The sequence below is a fragment of the Barbus barbus genome (assembly GCF_936440315.1).
Source record: "Barbus barbus genome assembly, chromosome: 35".
In the NCBI taxonomy this organism is placed as follows: Eukaryota; Metazoa; Chordata; class Actinopteri; order Cypriniformes; family Cyprinidae; genus Barbus; species Barbus barbus.
In genome coordinates, this window is record NC_136763.1 from 7,894,534 (window position 1) to 7,911,961 (window position 17,428).

Genomic DNA, 17,428 nt, shown 5'->3' on the forward strand with positions numbered 1-17,428 from the left:
ACACACTGATAGAGTTTGAAGTAGATTCACTTGGAATCCAGAGGAGAGCTTTCAGCTTCTCCAAGCAACAAGGAAAGAGATTTGACTCAACACACATGCAGGCACATGTGCCGTATGGCTTCTCTCAGAAAGTCCATCAAAATCCGCTGAAGTAATTAACATGCCAGTTTCAGCTTGCCAGTAACACCATATGCATCTTCTATGTAGTCAAGAAGAGGTATGAGAGGAAAGATACAAAAAGACGGATATGCACTCCTTCTTATATCCCCATCCTATAACACCTCATGACTAGGACGTATGTGCGGCACTTCTCAGAGAATAGAAAAACCTCATCATCAACGTCAAAAGGAAAGTTCATGTCCAAGGTCAAGGATATGGCAGGCCATATTGAGTCTGAACGGGAAGATTTACTGCAGAAGCACTATCAAACGCTCCTCTATCTGCGCATAATCAAAGGGCATTAGAGACAGAGAAGCTTCAAATGGCCTGCATTACAGAGGCAGCCCTGTAATGGTATGACAATGGAGAAGCATCTCTAGAATATTAAGGTGCCGTGTGCCGGAATTCACAATGAATTCAGACACCGGCTCCAATCCCCATGTTGGCCGATGATGAGTCAGGCCCATGCGAGCAGCCTCCAATATGAGCCAGTGAAGACTTGCGTCAGACAAAGGCTGCAGATCTGGAATTAGATTTATTATTTGCCATATCAAAAAGGATTACAGAGCGTGACTGACACCAGATCAGTGGATAGGGGTGAGTTCTACCTAAACATCTTTATATATTTGTTTCATAGGATTGCACTACATGATATATTAATTACAAATTATTAAATTATAATTATACCAATTTTCATTTTTAAAATTAAATGTTTGTTATTTATAATGAAATAAAATCTTAATATTATTTATAATTTATTATAAATATATACAAATAATTTGTATCAAATATTATAAACTTGTAATTGTAAAACATATTTGAAATAATGTGTATAATTTTACAATTAAACAAACACAAATAAATATTACATTTGTATTTCTCTCTGAAACAAATATTTGATATTCAATAAAATAATAATAATAATGTACTATAAATATACTATATACGGTACATTTAAAGAATATACACACAATGTTTGAAATGTACAGTCATAAACTTCACTGAAAAACGAGGGAAGCTCTGGTTGAAGGTTCAAAGGTGTCCACTAGAGGGCCTAATGAGGTGGTAGAAGCATCTTGTGTTTTCTGTTCTCTTTTCATCCTTCAACTGCTTGGCACATCTCATAAAGCATTTATATAGCATTTAAAAGCATTTATAGCCTGCTTTTTATCTTTTGTTGTGTTCCTATATGCGCAGAACAGTCTGAAAACCTTGCACATTTTTCTGTTCTGAAGTATGCAAACCTAGGGTATTCTAAATACTTTCAAATGAATCCTTAGAATCCCTGAAATTAAAGCCAGTTCTAAGAATATCCTTTACTGGTGTTTTATGTCTTTCTTTAGAGCCGACGGCCAAATGCAAGACCAGCACCAAAATGTTGAGGAAAAAAAAATAGAGAAACAAGACAGACAACTTCAATCTGTGAAACTGTAAGTGAGTTCTAGAAAGCTCAGTGAATAAAAGCAAACGATTAACTTGTATAGCCTGCAGGTTTCGAATTTGAACAATGTTTTTGAACATTAGTCGTATGCACCCTCAACATCTTCATCAATGCCACTCAAGTAGCTCTTCATTAACTCAAAATCGGAAATGTTTCTTTTAAACTCATACCGGATATCGTTTTGCATTATTATTAATAATAATAATCAGTAATATTATTAAAGTCTAACAAAACAGAACATTCTGTGAGTGGAAACACTCACCAAGTGGCAAACATTCTGAGTGACAGCCACACAAACGTATACATATGACATCATTTACGGTATGCATGCATTACATTCAGTATTATTTACCATCAGGATCTTCTATCTATGAGCGCATTGTGAACGTCTTAAATGTGTATGTTCAATAGTGTGTGTGTGTGTGTGTGTGTGTGTGTGGACAATCTGGCTACTGGAAACCGATATAAATAGAGGCAGTTTCCTCAACGTAAAGATTCCAACCCCGCTCGAGCTCTCAAAGTACAAGAGTCTTTCATAAACTCCCGTCTGCGCTTAGAAACGCGTCCACATCACTCACATAAAGGACCGCTTTGAAAGCCACGCCCACAATTTGAATTCCGAGAACCCGATTGGCTGCGTTACCCCCCTCCTCCTGCATCTATTGGTTGGCGGCGGATCAGTAACTATGTTTAATGCACTATGAGACAGAGTCAGACAGTCAGCGAGAGAAACGCGCAGAGGAGGCAGAAGGGACACTGGCACACCACAGTGCATTTATTCCCGTACCGTTATTGACAGCTGGTCTTAGTGACAGTAGGATTGGGCTGAACAATTTCGGTTGATATGCACATTTAAACTTTGGACACTCTTGTTTTTCCCTGTTCGGTTTTTGTATTAGGGACTGTACGCATTAATCACGGGGATGTTTCATCCCGCATCGATGCAGTACAAGAAGCTGTTCGCGCTGGTGATATCAACGGTTGTGGATATATATTTTACACTTGGGTCAAGATATCTGTCCTGAAGCGTCTCCAGTCTGAGTCGATGAGCGGAGGAGAGTCACTGCATCCTAATCAGCCTCATTGACATTACAAGCGCACTTTTGAGGAGCACTTTATTTTTCCATACAGTCTAGCTGGAGTTTTTTTTTTCCCCCACTCATTGGGAAGGTGCCTGAAGGATGTAACTCGTCTTTGGTGATGGTTGTGTTTAGACTGGATATAAGGCTACAGGTAAGTCTGTGTGATGTTTCTCGTCATCATCATTCTGTTCCAAAGTGTCACCCTGGAGAAAAAATAAAAATAAAAAGATGACATGTTATATATGGTCCTGGAGCTGCTGGATGCGCACAGTGCCAGAGAGGAAGCAACAGCTTCTTGTCGTATTTATTCAAGAAGCGCATTATTAATAACCATCCAGGATTGTGTTTCATTTGCTCTGCTTTATGCGACTCTGTAAGAATTGTATTTAACAGCCGGATTATGCCGGTTAAGAGGCTTATTTCAACGCATTTGCATTCAGGGGGTTGCCTTAAGATAGCAAGGTATAGATATGGCATCAGTTAAGCAGCTGTTTCAGGACGCAGGGAAATGGAAAGAGATTTATCCGTTTTTATTTGCTCACCACCTTTATCCATAATTGCGCGTTTGATGCGCGTAACGCTCTTCGTGCCACATGGCGCATCCTCGACGCATTGCTTAGCCTACATGTTGAAAGCAGAATAACACAACCATACACCTGTGTTCAGCGCTAAAGCGCTCCGACGCATCTTAAGGTTGGATTGACATGCCATCCACGTCGTTCGCCAGGGAATGAGGAATTACGCATTAGAATTACGCGGTCACACTACGGAGAAAAAAAAGCGCATATGCTGAGACACGAGGTGTTTGTTAAAATCTGTATGTCAGAATTAAATCATCAAGTGCAATATTGTATGCAATAATCTGATCGACATGTATTTCTTTTATTTTTATTACAGGAGAAGAGGCTGGGAAAGGCTATTTCTTTGTGGAAACTGGATTGTGATTATGCCTCCAATGCGCCTGGGCGTTCAGCAGAATATAAATTAGCTGTACAGTCCCACCGTTTGTTGTAAAAACTCAAGATAAAGAGAGCCCTGCTACGGAGGAAAGAAAAGAGCATTCAAAGGAAAAGCCCACATAATGACTTTATATATGTTTTATCATGAATCGGTATGTGTGCTCAGTAATTGAAGGTACAAATTGTGATATTGCCGGGAAGATCAACAGGTCGGAGGCATAAAATGCATCAGAAACCCAAGACACTCTCACTGAAAGGGATGCATCTTTCTGTTTTCCTTTTCCTACTTTTATGGGCGCAAGCCCTGACATTGAAAAACTTGAACTACTCAATACCTGAGGAGAAAATTCAGGGTGTCATTGGAAACATTGCCAAGGATGCAGAGCTGGAACTGGGAGAGCAGGGGAAAAAATCCAACTTCAGGGTGTTGGAGAACTCCGCCCCACACCTTATCAACGTGGATCCTGAAAGTGGGCTATTATACACTAAACAGCGGATCGACAGGGAAACACTGTGCAAACAAAATACCAAGTGTCAGCTCTCCATGGAAGTGTTTGCCAACGACAAGGAGATCTGCATGATTAAAGTTGAGATACAGGACATAAATGACAACGCACCAAGCTTTCCTTCTGAACAGATCGATATCGACATATCTGAGAACGCAGCCCCAGGCACACGTTTCCCCTTGGCTGCTGCCTATGACCCTGACACTAAGGAGAACGGCCTGAAAACATATCAGATCACGAGGGATGACTATAGCATATTCTCTCTGGATGTTAAATCCAGAGGGGACGGAACCAAATTCCCTGAATTGGTCGTTCAGAGGTCCTTAGATCGAGAGGAACGTAGCCATCACACTTTAATTATAACTGCCACAGATGGAGGGGAATATCCCAAATCAGGCACAATGCAAATTAATGTGAAAGTCACTGATTCCAATGACAACAGCCCTGTGTTTGAACAGCCCTCATATGTAGTGGAGATCCCTGAGAATTCTCCCCCAGGCATGGTTCTGATAGATTTAAATGCTACCGATCCTGATGAAGGGATTAATGGGCAGGTTACTTATTCCTTTAGCTGTTATGTTCCAGACAGGATCAAAGAGTTGTTCTCAATTGACCCCCGAACGGGTGTCATAAAGATTCAGGGTAAAATCGACTTTGAGGAGGACCCAATTATAGAGATTGATGTTCAGTCAAAGGATCAAGGCCCCAACCCAATTCCTGGCCATTGTAAAGTCACCGTTAAAGTGCTTGACAAGAATGACAACTGGCCGTCGATAGGTTTCGTAGCTGTGCGTCAGGGGGCAGTTAGTGAAGCAGCAACCCCAGGGACAGTGATCGCACTCGTCAGAGTCACAGACAAAGACTCAGGCCGCAATGGGCAGCTCCAGTGTAGAATTTTGGGGAACGTTCCCTTCAAGCTGGAGGAGAACTATGATAACTTCTTCACAGTAGTGACCGACAGACCCCTGGATAGGGAGGTAAAGGATGAGTATAACATCACTATTGTGGCCAAAGACAATGGCAACCCACCCCTGAACTCAACAAAGTCTTTTACTGTTAAGATCTTAGATGAAAACGACAATGCGCCCCGCTTCACAAAAATGGTCTACCTTCTCCAGGTGCCTGAAAACAACATCCCAGGGGAATATCTGGGTTCTGTTCTTGCTCATGACCCAGATTTGGGCCAAAATGGTACTGTATCCTATTCCCTCCTTCCTTCGAATGTAAGCGAGGAGTCTATCACTACATATGTTAACATCAAACCCACTGACGGTGCAATTTATGCCCTGAGGAGTTTCAACTATGAACAAACCAAGTATTTTGACTTCAAGGTCCAGGCGAAGGATTCAGGTAACCCTCACCTGGAGAGCAACACCACCGTCCGTGTCAGTGTGCTGGATGTTAATGATAACATTCCTGTCATTGTCCTTCCGTTACTTCAGAATGACACTGCTGAGATCCATGTGCCTCGGAACGTGGGAGTCGGACACATTATCACCACCGTGAGAGCGGTGGACAATGATTTCGGCGAGAGTGGTCGCCTCACCTATGAGATCTCAGATGGCAATGAGGAACACTTGTTCGAGATTGATTCGGTGACGGGTGAGGTACGGACAGCCCAGCCACTGTGGGAGGAGGTGGCACCTGTTGTTGAACTCATCATCAAGGTGACTGACCATGGCAAGCCGTCACTGTCCGCCATGGCCAAACTTATCGTCAAAGCCTACTCCGGGCCCTTACCAGAGGGTGAACCGCGTATCAACGCAGAACACCATAACTGGGACATGTCGCTCCCGCTAATAGTAACCCTTAGTATCATCTCAATTATGCTCCTTGCTGCCATGATCACAATAGCAGTCAAGTGTAAACGGGAAAACAAGGAGATCCGCACATACAACTGTCGGATCGCAGAGTACACTCACCCGCAACTTGGCAAGAGCAAGAAGAAGAAGATCAACAAGAATGACATCATGCTGGTACAGAGCGAAGTGGAGGAGCGGGACACCATGAACGTGATGAATGTTGTCAGCAGTCCCTCCCTGGCCACCTCTCCCATGTACTTCGACTACCAAACTCGTCTGCCCCTCAGCTCTCCTAGGTCAGAGGTCATGTACCTTAAACCCACCGCCAACAACCTCAGTGTTCCTCAAGGGCACGTTGGCTGTCACACCAGCTTCACGGGACCTGTTACGAACACCACCGAGACGCCAGTGAACAGGATGTCAATAATACAGGTAGGAATGACAACTCATATTCTCCTTCCTTATTACCCTCCATCCCTCTCTTGTCCTGCTCTGTCTCACTAGGTCAATGCATGAATGGATGAGTAGATGTGTGTGCATACAAAGCATCCAGTGAATCATAGTGTGGGGGGCAGAAGGGGATCACAACTGGTGATAATATGAAACACGAGTCGTTCTCCACCCTTCGCCTGATGCTGAAAAGCACCATGCTATCGCTTTTTGAAATCTAGCTTTGCTTATATTGTTTCAAGTAAAGCGTTAAGAGGAAATTGAGTATGGAACACAATTCTGTTCAGGAGATATTGTTTTAATGTTACCTCTGGTGAGGCGAGATTTGATGCACTGGTAGGTTCAGCCCTAAAGGCTTGTTATTTCATAACGGCCGTACCATGATGATTTGCTGCTCTTTTCTAGAATATATTTCCAGCTACTATATTGCAAATGAATAGAGCTTCGATCAATATGTAGTTTCCTGTGGCGCTTTGAATGTAAGGTTCCTACGGTTTACCTCTTACAGTGACAGAATTAATGTTCTTGTTTTCTTTTGTTTAGTTTTTTTCATTTTCTACTATTGCTCAAACGCTAGGTCAAATAAATACATGAAAATGTATTTTCATCCAATGTAATGCAATTTGTCTTGACCTCAAACATTTCAATTTTCAGTCTTGACATTGGAACACCCTTACCGCATTACTTACTCAGCAGGTTTGTCTCACCTTCGTACTCAAGAACACTGTGGCAATCCTCTCTCTATTAAAGACGCTCAAACTGCATTTCAATGAAAGAAAGAGCTTTCCCAGATTTCCTCGTTCCTTGCTAATGCGTCTTTGTGTGGAGCGATTTGGTTAAGCCAGTGACAATTTATGTGTGTCTGTGCTGCTAAGCCAGTTTAAAGTCATTTGAAATCTGTCGTGTCAGATGAGGCTAAAGTCACCTCTTTAAACTCTGTACATCAGGTACATGTGTATGTGCAGCGACTGAGATTATAGCTGGTAAAAATTAATTTAGCTCTCTTTTGCTTTATGCCTTTAACCAATTGTATATACATATTTCTTTGTAATTTCATGTTTTAAATGTATACATGTATGTATTTTCACTTGCTAATTTAGTTATTTCTCATATTACGGGTTAAAGATTTGAACAAACCTCTATCTTTAAGTATTAATCTTTGGTGACTAATTCGTCCCACACTGTTAACAACACTATCAACCATCCAGAGCACATTAGCTTTGTGGCTAATTTTAAAAAAAGTTATATGTGAGTGATTTCAGAGGTGTGAAGCTGGTGTTTTTGTGGATAAGCTTGAATTTGTATTTGCACATTTTCATGGGTGTCTTGTCATTAACGTTCTCTAGATCTGTGTGTTTGCTGCTGCATGCGTCTGCCCATAATTGTGTGAGTGTGTGCAGTGCTATTCATCACATCCCAGCTGCAGGTTAAAGGTCAGAGTGAGGCCCATTATTCTGGGCCCTTTAATAATGAGCAGAATAACTGCAGAGGTCTCATCAAACCACAGATGCAGGCACTACAGCACAGATACATGCCCTTTTCTCTCACAACCTTCAACACACAAGAGCCAAGACACATACATGTGTTTTGTGTTTACACTGATCCATACAATACAGGATATACTCTCCATTATTTACAGCAGAATTGTGGCGAGAGGCAGATCAGCTATCCTGTTACTGAGCCCGTAAAACAATCTGGCTCTCCTCTCCCCTGGCTTGGAACAGAGAGAGAGTGAGATTAAAAAAGAGCCATAGAAATGCGAATCCCAGTTGAGAGGTTATAAAAAATGTTAGAAATCCCTCCCTTTCCAGTCTCTGTCGATCGATGTGTTCGGGTGCTGTCATCTACATCTGTCATCGAAGCTAGAGGTAGCCTGAAAGCTAAAAATAAATGGATATATAAACATATATATTTTTAAAAAACACAGAATCCCCAGTGCTTGCTACACAGCTGCACAAGGGCATTTCAAATGCTTCCCATCAGGCCCGGTGGCAACAAAAACAGCACCAGGAGCTCCTTAATGGTGTTTTATAGTAGCTGATCCAGAGGTTGCGAACAGCTGGCCATTGAAGTAATAGCCTACGTCTGAAATGAAAAGAGGTTCAGGGTCAATTACAGCACCAGAGCGGTCTGTTCTCGGAGAACACAACAGAATGAGGGGTGTAATTCAATTGGGTGAGGAAAGTTTCCTGGATAAAGGGATATAATAACGATTAATTGCACCACAGGCGTCCAGATCTATTACTTAATGGCGAATTGAGGTTAAAGAAAATCTTCAGTGGTATCCTTCCAACCTGGTAGCTAGGGATTTTCTTAATTATTTTGTCTAGAGAGCATTTAATATCCACCCTCTCGTCTGCAACATACTTAACAGCATATTTGAGGCCAGAAAAAAAATCCAATATATAGTTGTGTATTTATTTGCAGGGGGAAAATATTCATAGCTTAATCTGCTGTTTAGGTGAAAATAACATTTTCTCCTCTTACTTACCTCAGTTTTAAAGAAAGGAAATGTGTGTGAGGCTGATACGGCTGCTGTGAGCATCAGGGTTGGTGTTCCCGGCTATAAAAGTGTCCCCTAGGTGGCGACAGTCTGCCTTCAGTGTCTTTTGAATCAGAATCAGAATGAGCTTTATTGTCAGGTATGTTTGCACAGTAGCTCCACAGACAGCAACAGGACAGGACATAGATAATAAAAAAATAAAATTAAAAATTAAAATAAAATAATGTACAAATATACACAAATGGACAATGTGCCAAATAGCACAAACACAATATACAAAATAGACAATTTTGCAAGCGCATAGCAAAGTGAATGAGGCTTGATTTGAATGCACATGCAGTGTTTGATATCAAATTTATGTATTTCTGTAAGCGTGGCTATAATATGATGTTTATGTAGTGAAAGCTGCATGCAATTTAACATATTTTGATGCCTCTATTCTTCTTTTTTTGTGTTTATTCTAAATAGAGGTCAGTTGATCCGCTTAAGGTCAAACAAGTAAGGCAGGAGTAGCAATTGGGGTAGGGCAGAGGGCTTAACACACTCCAGTTGTTGCCGGACAGTAGTGATGCCCCTCCAGGGACTGTCCATCTGAGCTATTTCTATCCATTAAATGCACCTAAAAACAGAAAGAGAGGAGTGGAAAGTAGATGACAACAAATCATGCTGTTGAGTAACTGCTTTGATATGAGGACTGTAGTTGTGCTTGTGGCATAATGCTGTTGTGTGGTGCTGTGAAGTCGCAGTGTTTCATAGAGATTGGGTTTCTGTCATCTTGTTTTTGCAAAATTGAACGATAAAAGCAGCTGTCAGGTAATCAAATTGCTGCATGAGTTCTAGATGTATTGCTTTGGGAACTGAAGCGAAATACTGTCAAATGGCAAGGCATGAGAGAGTCAATGTCTGACAATCTGTTTAGTGCCCTCTTTCTCTCTCGCACGCTGTGTGTGTGTGTGTGTGTGTGTGTGTGTGTGTGTGTGTGTGTGTGTGTGTGTGTGTGTTTTGTAGTGGGACAGCAGGAGTGAGAGCACAGTCATGCATGCTAATGGTTCTGTCCTTGCATGCTGCATTATACGGTACATTGTGTGTGTGCAGTGTGGGAGGGGTATTAGTGTGTGTGTGTGTGTGTGTGCTTGCAAATTGAGTCATAACATTTCCCCTTGATGGCTGTAACAGCTCATTGTTTGTCCTCCAATTCTCTTCTCTTCTCTTCTCTTCTCTTCTCTTCTCTTCTCTTCTCTTCTCTTCTCTTCTCTTCTCTTCTCTTCTCTTCTCTTCTCTTCTCTTCTCTTCCCTTCCCTTCCCTTCCCTTCCCTTCCCTTCCCTTTTCTCAGTGTATTTTGTGTACTGAAGCTTAGACATTTTGAAATGCTCCCCCCCTTTATGCTTCCTGCCTGAGAAATAGAGCATTTGTTTTAAAGTTAAAGACAAAAGACTGAAAGAGAGAAATAGGGATCAAGGAGAGATAATCATAAATGTTCGGAGAACACTTCTTCCTCCTCTTTCAGTCCCAGCTCGTCCTTTTGTGTATTAAATTTGTTCTTTCTTCTGCCCTTGGTGTCTTGTTCATATTTTCAGATGGTGTGTTCGCGCTGAATTATTGATATGCGGTCTTGATATACACACGTGACCGATGTGTTCTGCAGTATACGAGGGAAATCTAAACAGCACTTGTCTGCCAGGCCTAAACAGTGCACATGAGACCCTACAGTAAATCCTGCCTTTGTTTGTTTGATTTCTCCAAGCTTTAGACCTTCTAGAGTTGCAGGGGTTTTATTTTCTTTACCTCGTGATCACTGTTTGTGTGGCTGTTTATTGTGTGTGTGTGTGTTCTGAGCTCGTATACGATCCTCTGCTATATTTACTCGCTCATTAATAAATCATCAAATTTAACAGAACAGGACAAGACCAGAATGTCGCGATAAACGTCTTTAATTTCTCACACCGCTTCATGTTAACAGCAGAAGAGTGTGACCGCAAAACCTAACCTTCATTAAATGATCTTTCAGAGAATGTGTTCATATTTTGGATATTTTCTTCATCCGTCATCTTTACATAATCATATATGCTGCACAAACAGACACTTGTTTTTTTTATTCATCTGCGAAGAAGCCTGGGGTTTCAAGTGCTTTGAATCCAGATTAGAAGAAGGATTGAGATTAGCCCAGTTCTTTGGGAGATGAAAATCAATCCCGTGAAGCCAGAAACAACAAAAAAAATCCATCCGTCTGTCCTCCCCTTCCTTCCTCCTTCATGTGGTCGCTGATTTTCTTTGGGTGCGCTGGAGTGTGTCAAAACCTCGGTATGAAAAATGTAGCAGGGAGGTTGAAAAGATCTCTGTAGTTTTTTGGCACACATTTAGGCGATTAATTACCACACAGCTGAAGTGTACAGATATGTGTATAATAGCAGAGACATTTGTTGAACTGCATGTATAATGTATGGCAATTCTGGAAATCCAAGTAATGCCGTTGAATTATTTATTGAGTTGTATAGCTCTATAACCCAGCTCCGTACGGCCTGCGTGGTTTGGAACCCCAGACCCGTTTGGGAACCAGCGGGCCAAGGCCATTAATAACTCATAAACGCATTCGTAATTTTACCCCGCCCTTGTACAGTTCCGCTTGAACGATGGAATTAATCTTGAGAAAGTCATTGTGCCGGAGTCGTTGGGCTAGATTGACGATGTGCCTCTGAATGAGCAGACGAATGAATGGATGGATGAGTGAATGATACATATGGTCTGGAGAAACGAACGGATATGAGAGACTGTTGAATTTCTTCCTATCCTTCTTTGTGACCAAATACATCTTATCTCAGTTAATTTGGAGCCAGAGAGACTCCTATAGTTAACAGTGCTGATGTTTCATATTTTCTTTAACTGTATGCCCTGAAACATTCAGAAAATAAACTTAAATGTCTTACATATAAATATACCACCAGATGAGTCCTTTGCACAATCTGACTGCTTTAGCCTAGATTTAAACTGCTGATTTTGTCTGTCCAGAGGAGAATGACACTATTTTGACACTATTTCCCCGTCTAAATACTGTAAAGCTGATATAAAGCCACCCAGCTTTATATCAAGCTGATGTAAAGCTGCTTTGACACAATTTGTATTGTTAAAAGCGCTATACAAATAATATTGACTTGACTTGACTATAGCTATTAACAATGTACTAACAGTGTCCCATAGTCATTTATGTCACGTCTCAAATAACATAACAGCTTTTTGTGGTGGAAATTACAATTAAACTGTATTATCACACTTTTTTTTGCATAATTTGACAAAATCACAGCTTGATTGGAAATGACAATATATTCTCCTAAGCAAGTAAGTAGCCTACATAATCTTTGGAGAACAATTTTAGAATTTATTTGTTGTGGTGAAAATGATACCACAGCATTGGGACAGTTTTTGACACATTTAGAAATGATCTTCTCATAAATATTGAAATGGTTTATGATTATTTCAATCTTTGTTTAGATAATCATCATTTTAAAGATTTAATAATTCATATTGTTATGATGGATTTCCATATTTGAAAATTGAAAGTGTGTCTGGGACAAGAGCAGTGCTGATCTTGGAGAGTATAGCAAAGATAATTTTAGATGTTTATGTTAGTTAATGTGTCATTTTTGAGAATGCTCTTAAAGTGCAGGGGTTATTTAATTACTGCAGAAATTTATCCTATTAGAAAAGGAGAAATATTCTGGCAAGAGTTATAAGACCACAAGATTTGACCCTCAAGGCAGAAAACATTGAGGCACTTGTACTAATTTGCATGGCTAACTCAGAGAAGGACAAAGTGGAGTAAAATAGTTTTAAGGAATTGAGCATCAAAACTTTTGGTGTTTGGTGTTGGTTTAAATTATACCTGCAACAAAATTTTCTTTTTTTTTCTATTGCTTTCACAGTAAACACCAATGTTCATCGCTCCTTGTCCACAAGGACATTGCACGGCAGGGTGTTTGGGAAACAAGTCCCAGTTACTCCCTGTCAATATTTGCTCTGGCTCCTCCACACGAACAGTAGTGGCTAAAGCTTGCCTTGCTAATGCTTAAGGGTATTGGCTTTGGAGTTGCTATCAAAGGTTTGGTTGCTTATGTGCTTGTTTGTTTTGGATAGTGGGATAAGCTAACCCTGATGAACATGGTTTAGACTGTGTCAGTGATGTCGGGCAGAGTGACGCCCACATTTCAGATGGCTTATGGTTGTGTACACTCCACTCTTTTTCTCTGGCGCCAATTGCCAGCTAGCCTTTTTAGCCATGTGGCGCTTAGTTTTTGAGACGAGACACTCAATAAGACAACTGCTCTTTAATTAGAAACGAAAACATCATCTGCATGTTTAAATGATGCCGCCGGTAAGCTAGAAATCTGCTAGGTTACATGTGTCAAATGGCTGACCTCTGCCCTTGTTTCTTCCCTCTGAATGCTGTAGCAACTTGTAAATAGTTAATGCTATCTGTGTAAACAGTGTGGCTGCTAAACAAAAAGCCAAAATCAAATTACAAGGCCAGAATGAAATAGTCCAAAACAGGAAAACAAATAACTGAACACAAGGACTGAGTTTGTGCTGGATTTAGTGAATGAAATTAAATCCCACACATCAGCAGATAGTGAAATACTACATTCACACAGTAACAGAATAGGTTTGTTAGACCTGTTTTAGAGTGCTTTTACTTTACACTGTGCTTTTTTTCCCCTTTTGTACCACGTAGCACTGCTTTTTTTGCATCTTACCCATGAATCCCATATTTTAAAGATGCCAGGTCAAGTTAAAAAATAATGTTCTGTATTTTGATTGGACTCATTAATGTTTTGAAAGTTGCCATATCTGATATTTACTTCATTTGCTGTGGTAATGGGTATTTTATACCCACTTCGTCATATTTATAGCACAAATAGAAAAAGAATTTGACTTTTTTTTTTTTTTCATTTACTCATTGTGTTGTATGTTCGTATATATAGTCACTAAAAAGTTATTGCGTAGACACATTAATTGGTTATGAAACAAGTTCTAAAGTTAATGAGCAAATAATATTCTAAATGAGCGACTGTGTGCACAATGTTATTAATTTGCATAAAATACAGCCAAACCATCTCCATATAAGGTGTTTCACTACTCTCAGCAAACATATGACACTCTCTAAAGATGCATGGTTTTGCATAGGCGTGGTTTCAGTTGTCCTACAATTTAAAATAAAATTTTAATACAAAAGTTATTGATAAATTATCTGTTCTTGAAAGCATTTGCATTTAGATTTCACACACAAATTTGTGCATGGTTAGTGATTAAGAGCCAATATTCAAACCACGAATACTGTAAGCTGTTGTATGAACAGGCAAAGCACAAGTCACACCTGTTAGTAATTGCGGTTGTCGATTCCAAAATTTGTAGCCAAAGAAAACAGCAGCAACTTCTGCAAATTCTGCTCTTAATCAATGCAAACCGATCGTTTTCTCTGCGTCTTCACGGCAAAAACACACACAGCTGTCTGTTGCGGCGTGTTTGCCACAGGGAAGCCAGTCCTCACAGCTCTCTGCTGCATCCTTTCTCTATGTGGCAGAAATCGTGGAGCATTGTTCAATCACAAGCTGTGCTTTCAAGCACCATCTCTCCTTTTATTATTTGGAGATTACGTCAGTTCCCCTGCAGGGCCACTTTAGACCCGAAGGGTTCTTGGTATACCTCCCATGGGGTGCTTCTGCTAAACTGTTTAAATAGCAGTATCCACTTAAGGATACTGTTTGTTTGCTTTCCTTTATTTATTTTTTTTCATCAAAAGACAAAATTTGTACATTAGCATTCAAATTCACAAAGCACACATCTGGGAATTGACATGTAGGTAACGATAAAAAAAGGCATCTTGTTTCAGTGTCAAACGATGTGGAACATGTTTTATTAAGTGCTGGCATTTGTCCAATCAACAGATCTTTTTTTTTTTTTTTTTTCGACAGATGTGTTCTTAGTACTTTTTCACACTGGGAATTGTGGTCTATTTTTTCTCTGGGAAGTAAAGAGAGATCCGCTTTCCACTTCTTAACGGTCTCCTTTTTCTCGCATCATGTCATTTTATGATTTGCGGAACTCTTTGTAAATATCCAACAGACGTGTTATTGGTTGCAACGACCTGATGCCATTAATGTTGTCAAAGAAAATAGTAATTAAAAAATTTCCGCTAGCATTAACAGTAAATTTGCACAGTTCTCGTCCGCCTCAGGGTGATGTTCGAACAAGTTCTTCATACTCCTCTCGTCTCTTATTCCTCACGCTTTAGTGAAATACCTAAAGATAGCTCCTGGCTCTAGGCCTGTCTTTCCAGTGAGGTGTTGTGCACAGGAAGATGGCTCTCTTTCGAGATATCGGATTGCCATGTGACAGGGCCGGCTGGTAGCATAAACCCCGCATCTGTGGCCCGGTCAAATTTAATGAGTGAGCTTGTCAGCACTCATGTTTTGTACACAGTCTTATCTGTCTACAGTTACATCTTTTCACCTGCACTGGTGGGCTGAGGGCTGTCAGCACCCAAAGAAAATTGCTGGGTTTTTTTTTATGGGGCTCTTATTTCTGTTTGTTTTTCTTAATCCTAATAAATAGAGTGGGAAAATGCTTGACTAGCAAAAACCTTCTATCTGTTTATGCTTCTTTTCTTCTATTTGTTTTGTTTTTCTCTCTGTCTGTGAAGGCGATGTCTTTTTCTGTATGCTTGAGTTCTATAATGCAGCATTCATGCAGAGACATACGGTAAGACATATGTATAAGGTGACAGGTAACACTACTCATAAGAAAATGAATAGGAGAAACTATAATGCTCATTATGGTGGCTGTAAATGTAGGAAAGTTCTGCCTTTCCATAAAAAATATGTCCAATTGTAGGATTTTATTTACTATAGAATGCCAGTGCACTTTTGGCAAGATCATCAGATTTGATTTGCTTATTTGAAATGTTATTGAAAACATAATCTTAAAAGTTTTGGATTTTAGTCTCTTTCCTCATTCAAGTAGGAACATGTACTATATTATTTTATTTAATTTTATTCACCGTTCATACATCAATAAAGTTTGCCAGTAACTACTACTTTTATTTATGATTAATGATTTAGGATTACATTTATGATAGTTTGCTGGTTATGGGGTGACCGGTTTGCGTGGCAAAAAAACTAATAACTTCATTATTCGTGGCAGCAGAAAAATACTAATCATAAAATAAAGCATCAGTTATAATTGCCTACATTTTCTTATCTCTTACTTTTTTCCTTGCTTGGTCAAGAAAATATGACTTGAACCAAAACCTTTTGAACAGATACTTGGATTGATTTTTGCATTGTTTTATTTAATCAGCACAGAAATAGTATAAGATGCTGGCATATTTTTAAAGCATTTACTTTAACAGAGAAGTCAGAAATCAGGCAGATAATGTTGATTGTTCATCAATTTAATACAGTAGACAAATGCAAGGTTTCTGAGAGCAGATTGTAAATCAATGCCTCACTCAAGTATCTGTATTGTATCACAGCACTTAAACACCGGACTGAAGATTACTGTATAGCCATCCACTTATATTTGCAAAAGCAGTATATCAAAACATGCTCACGTTACTAGCAAATAACAAAATGAATGCACCTTGAAGGATGCACCATCTCTCGGTCATTCTTGGCGCCCTTTTAAAGTTAGATCAATCCACAGTCTCTGCACAATTGATTGATCCAAAGAGTTAGAGGTCCATAACTGCCCGGGCCAGTCGGAGAGTTGTTTTCTAAAAGACAACAAACACACTCGGAGCTGATAATTGCAGCCTCGCTTTCTTGTACGTGCTCTCTCTATGCTCTTGTCATTACACATCAGAGGTGCAATGGTTCATGTCGCTGACGACCATAATTATATTATCTTGTCACCATAGCAATCTTCACACCTTTCCGTCAATTTATTTGTTAATAAATGAAGTGGTGCTCTCGAAATCCGTTGCCTCCATTCTGATCCGGATCTAAGGTCAGTGAATATGCAGGGCTTAGAGATGTGAATGCTTTTCGGGCTGGGTGTTTTGGTGGTGTATTTAACCTCTGGTGTATTTAAAACCAAATTGTTCACCCGAAAAATGGAAATTCTCTCAGAATTTAGTTACGCTTATGACATTCCTTCTTCTGTGAAACACAAAAGAGGATATTTTGAAAAACATCTGGGTTTTTTGGCCAGTCAACCTCATTGACTTGACATGGAAAAAAAAAGGTAAAACAATTCTAAAATATAATTTTATAGGCTAAAATATAGTTGCTCATATCTTAATAAAAGAGGTTTGCAAGAACCACAAATGTCCTGGCTTGTCCTAAAGTTTTCCATCACGCATATCTATATATTTTTATGTCTGGATGGATAGAAAATTGGAGCATTAAAAAAAGCCAACAGGTTTAATTCCGTTGGTGTTGTCTGCAAAACACTGCACAATAATTTATACAAGCTTCAATAATAGTATTGTAATTTATGCCGATAGTCAAAAGTCTGCCTTGTCTTAATTACAGAAC

General features: G+C 39.9%; 1 protein-coding gene across 1 annotated transcript in view; it reads left to right on the forward strand.

Annotated features, from left to right (window-relative positions):
* Positions 1-2,317: 2,317 nt before the first annotated feature.
* The window catches only part of LOC306854635 (protocadherin-17-like), a 71,774-nt gene continuing 56,663 nt past the window's right edge, over positions 2,318-17,428 (forward strand). Inside the window, exons 1-2 of the mRNA XM_079392812.1 lie at positions 2,318-2,833; positions 3,580-6,381. Of these exons, the coding sequence (XP_079248938.1) occupies positions 3,865-6,381 (2,517 nt within the window). The 5' untranslated portion in view covers positions 2,318-2,833; positions 3,580-3,864. The remainder of the gene's footprint in view (positions 2,834-3,579; positions 6,382-17,428) is intronic.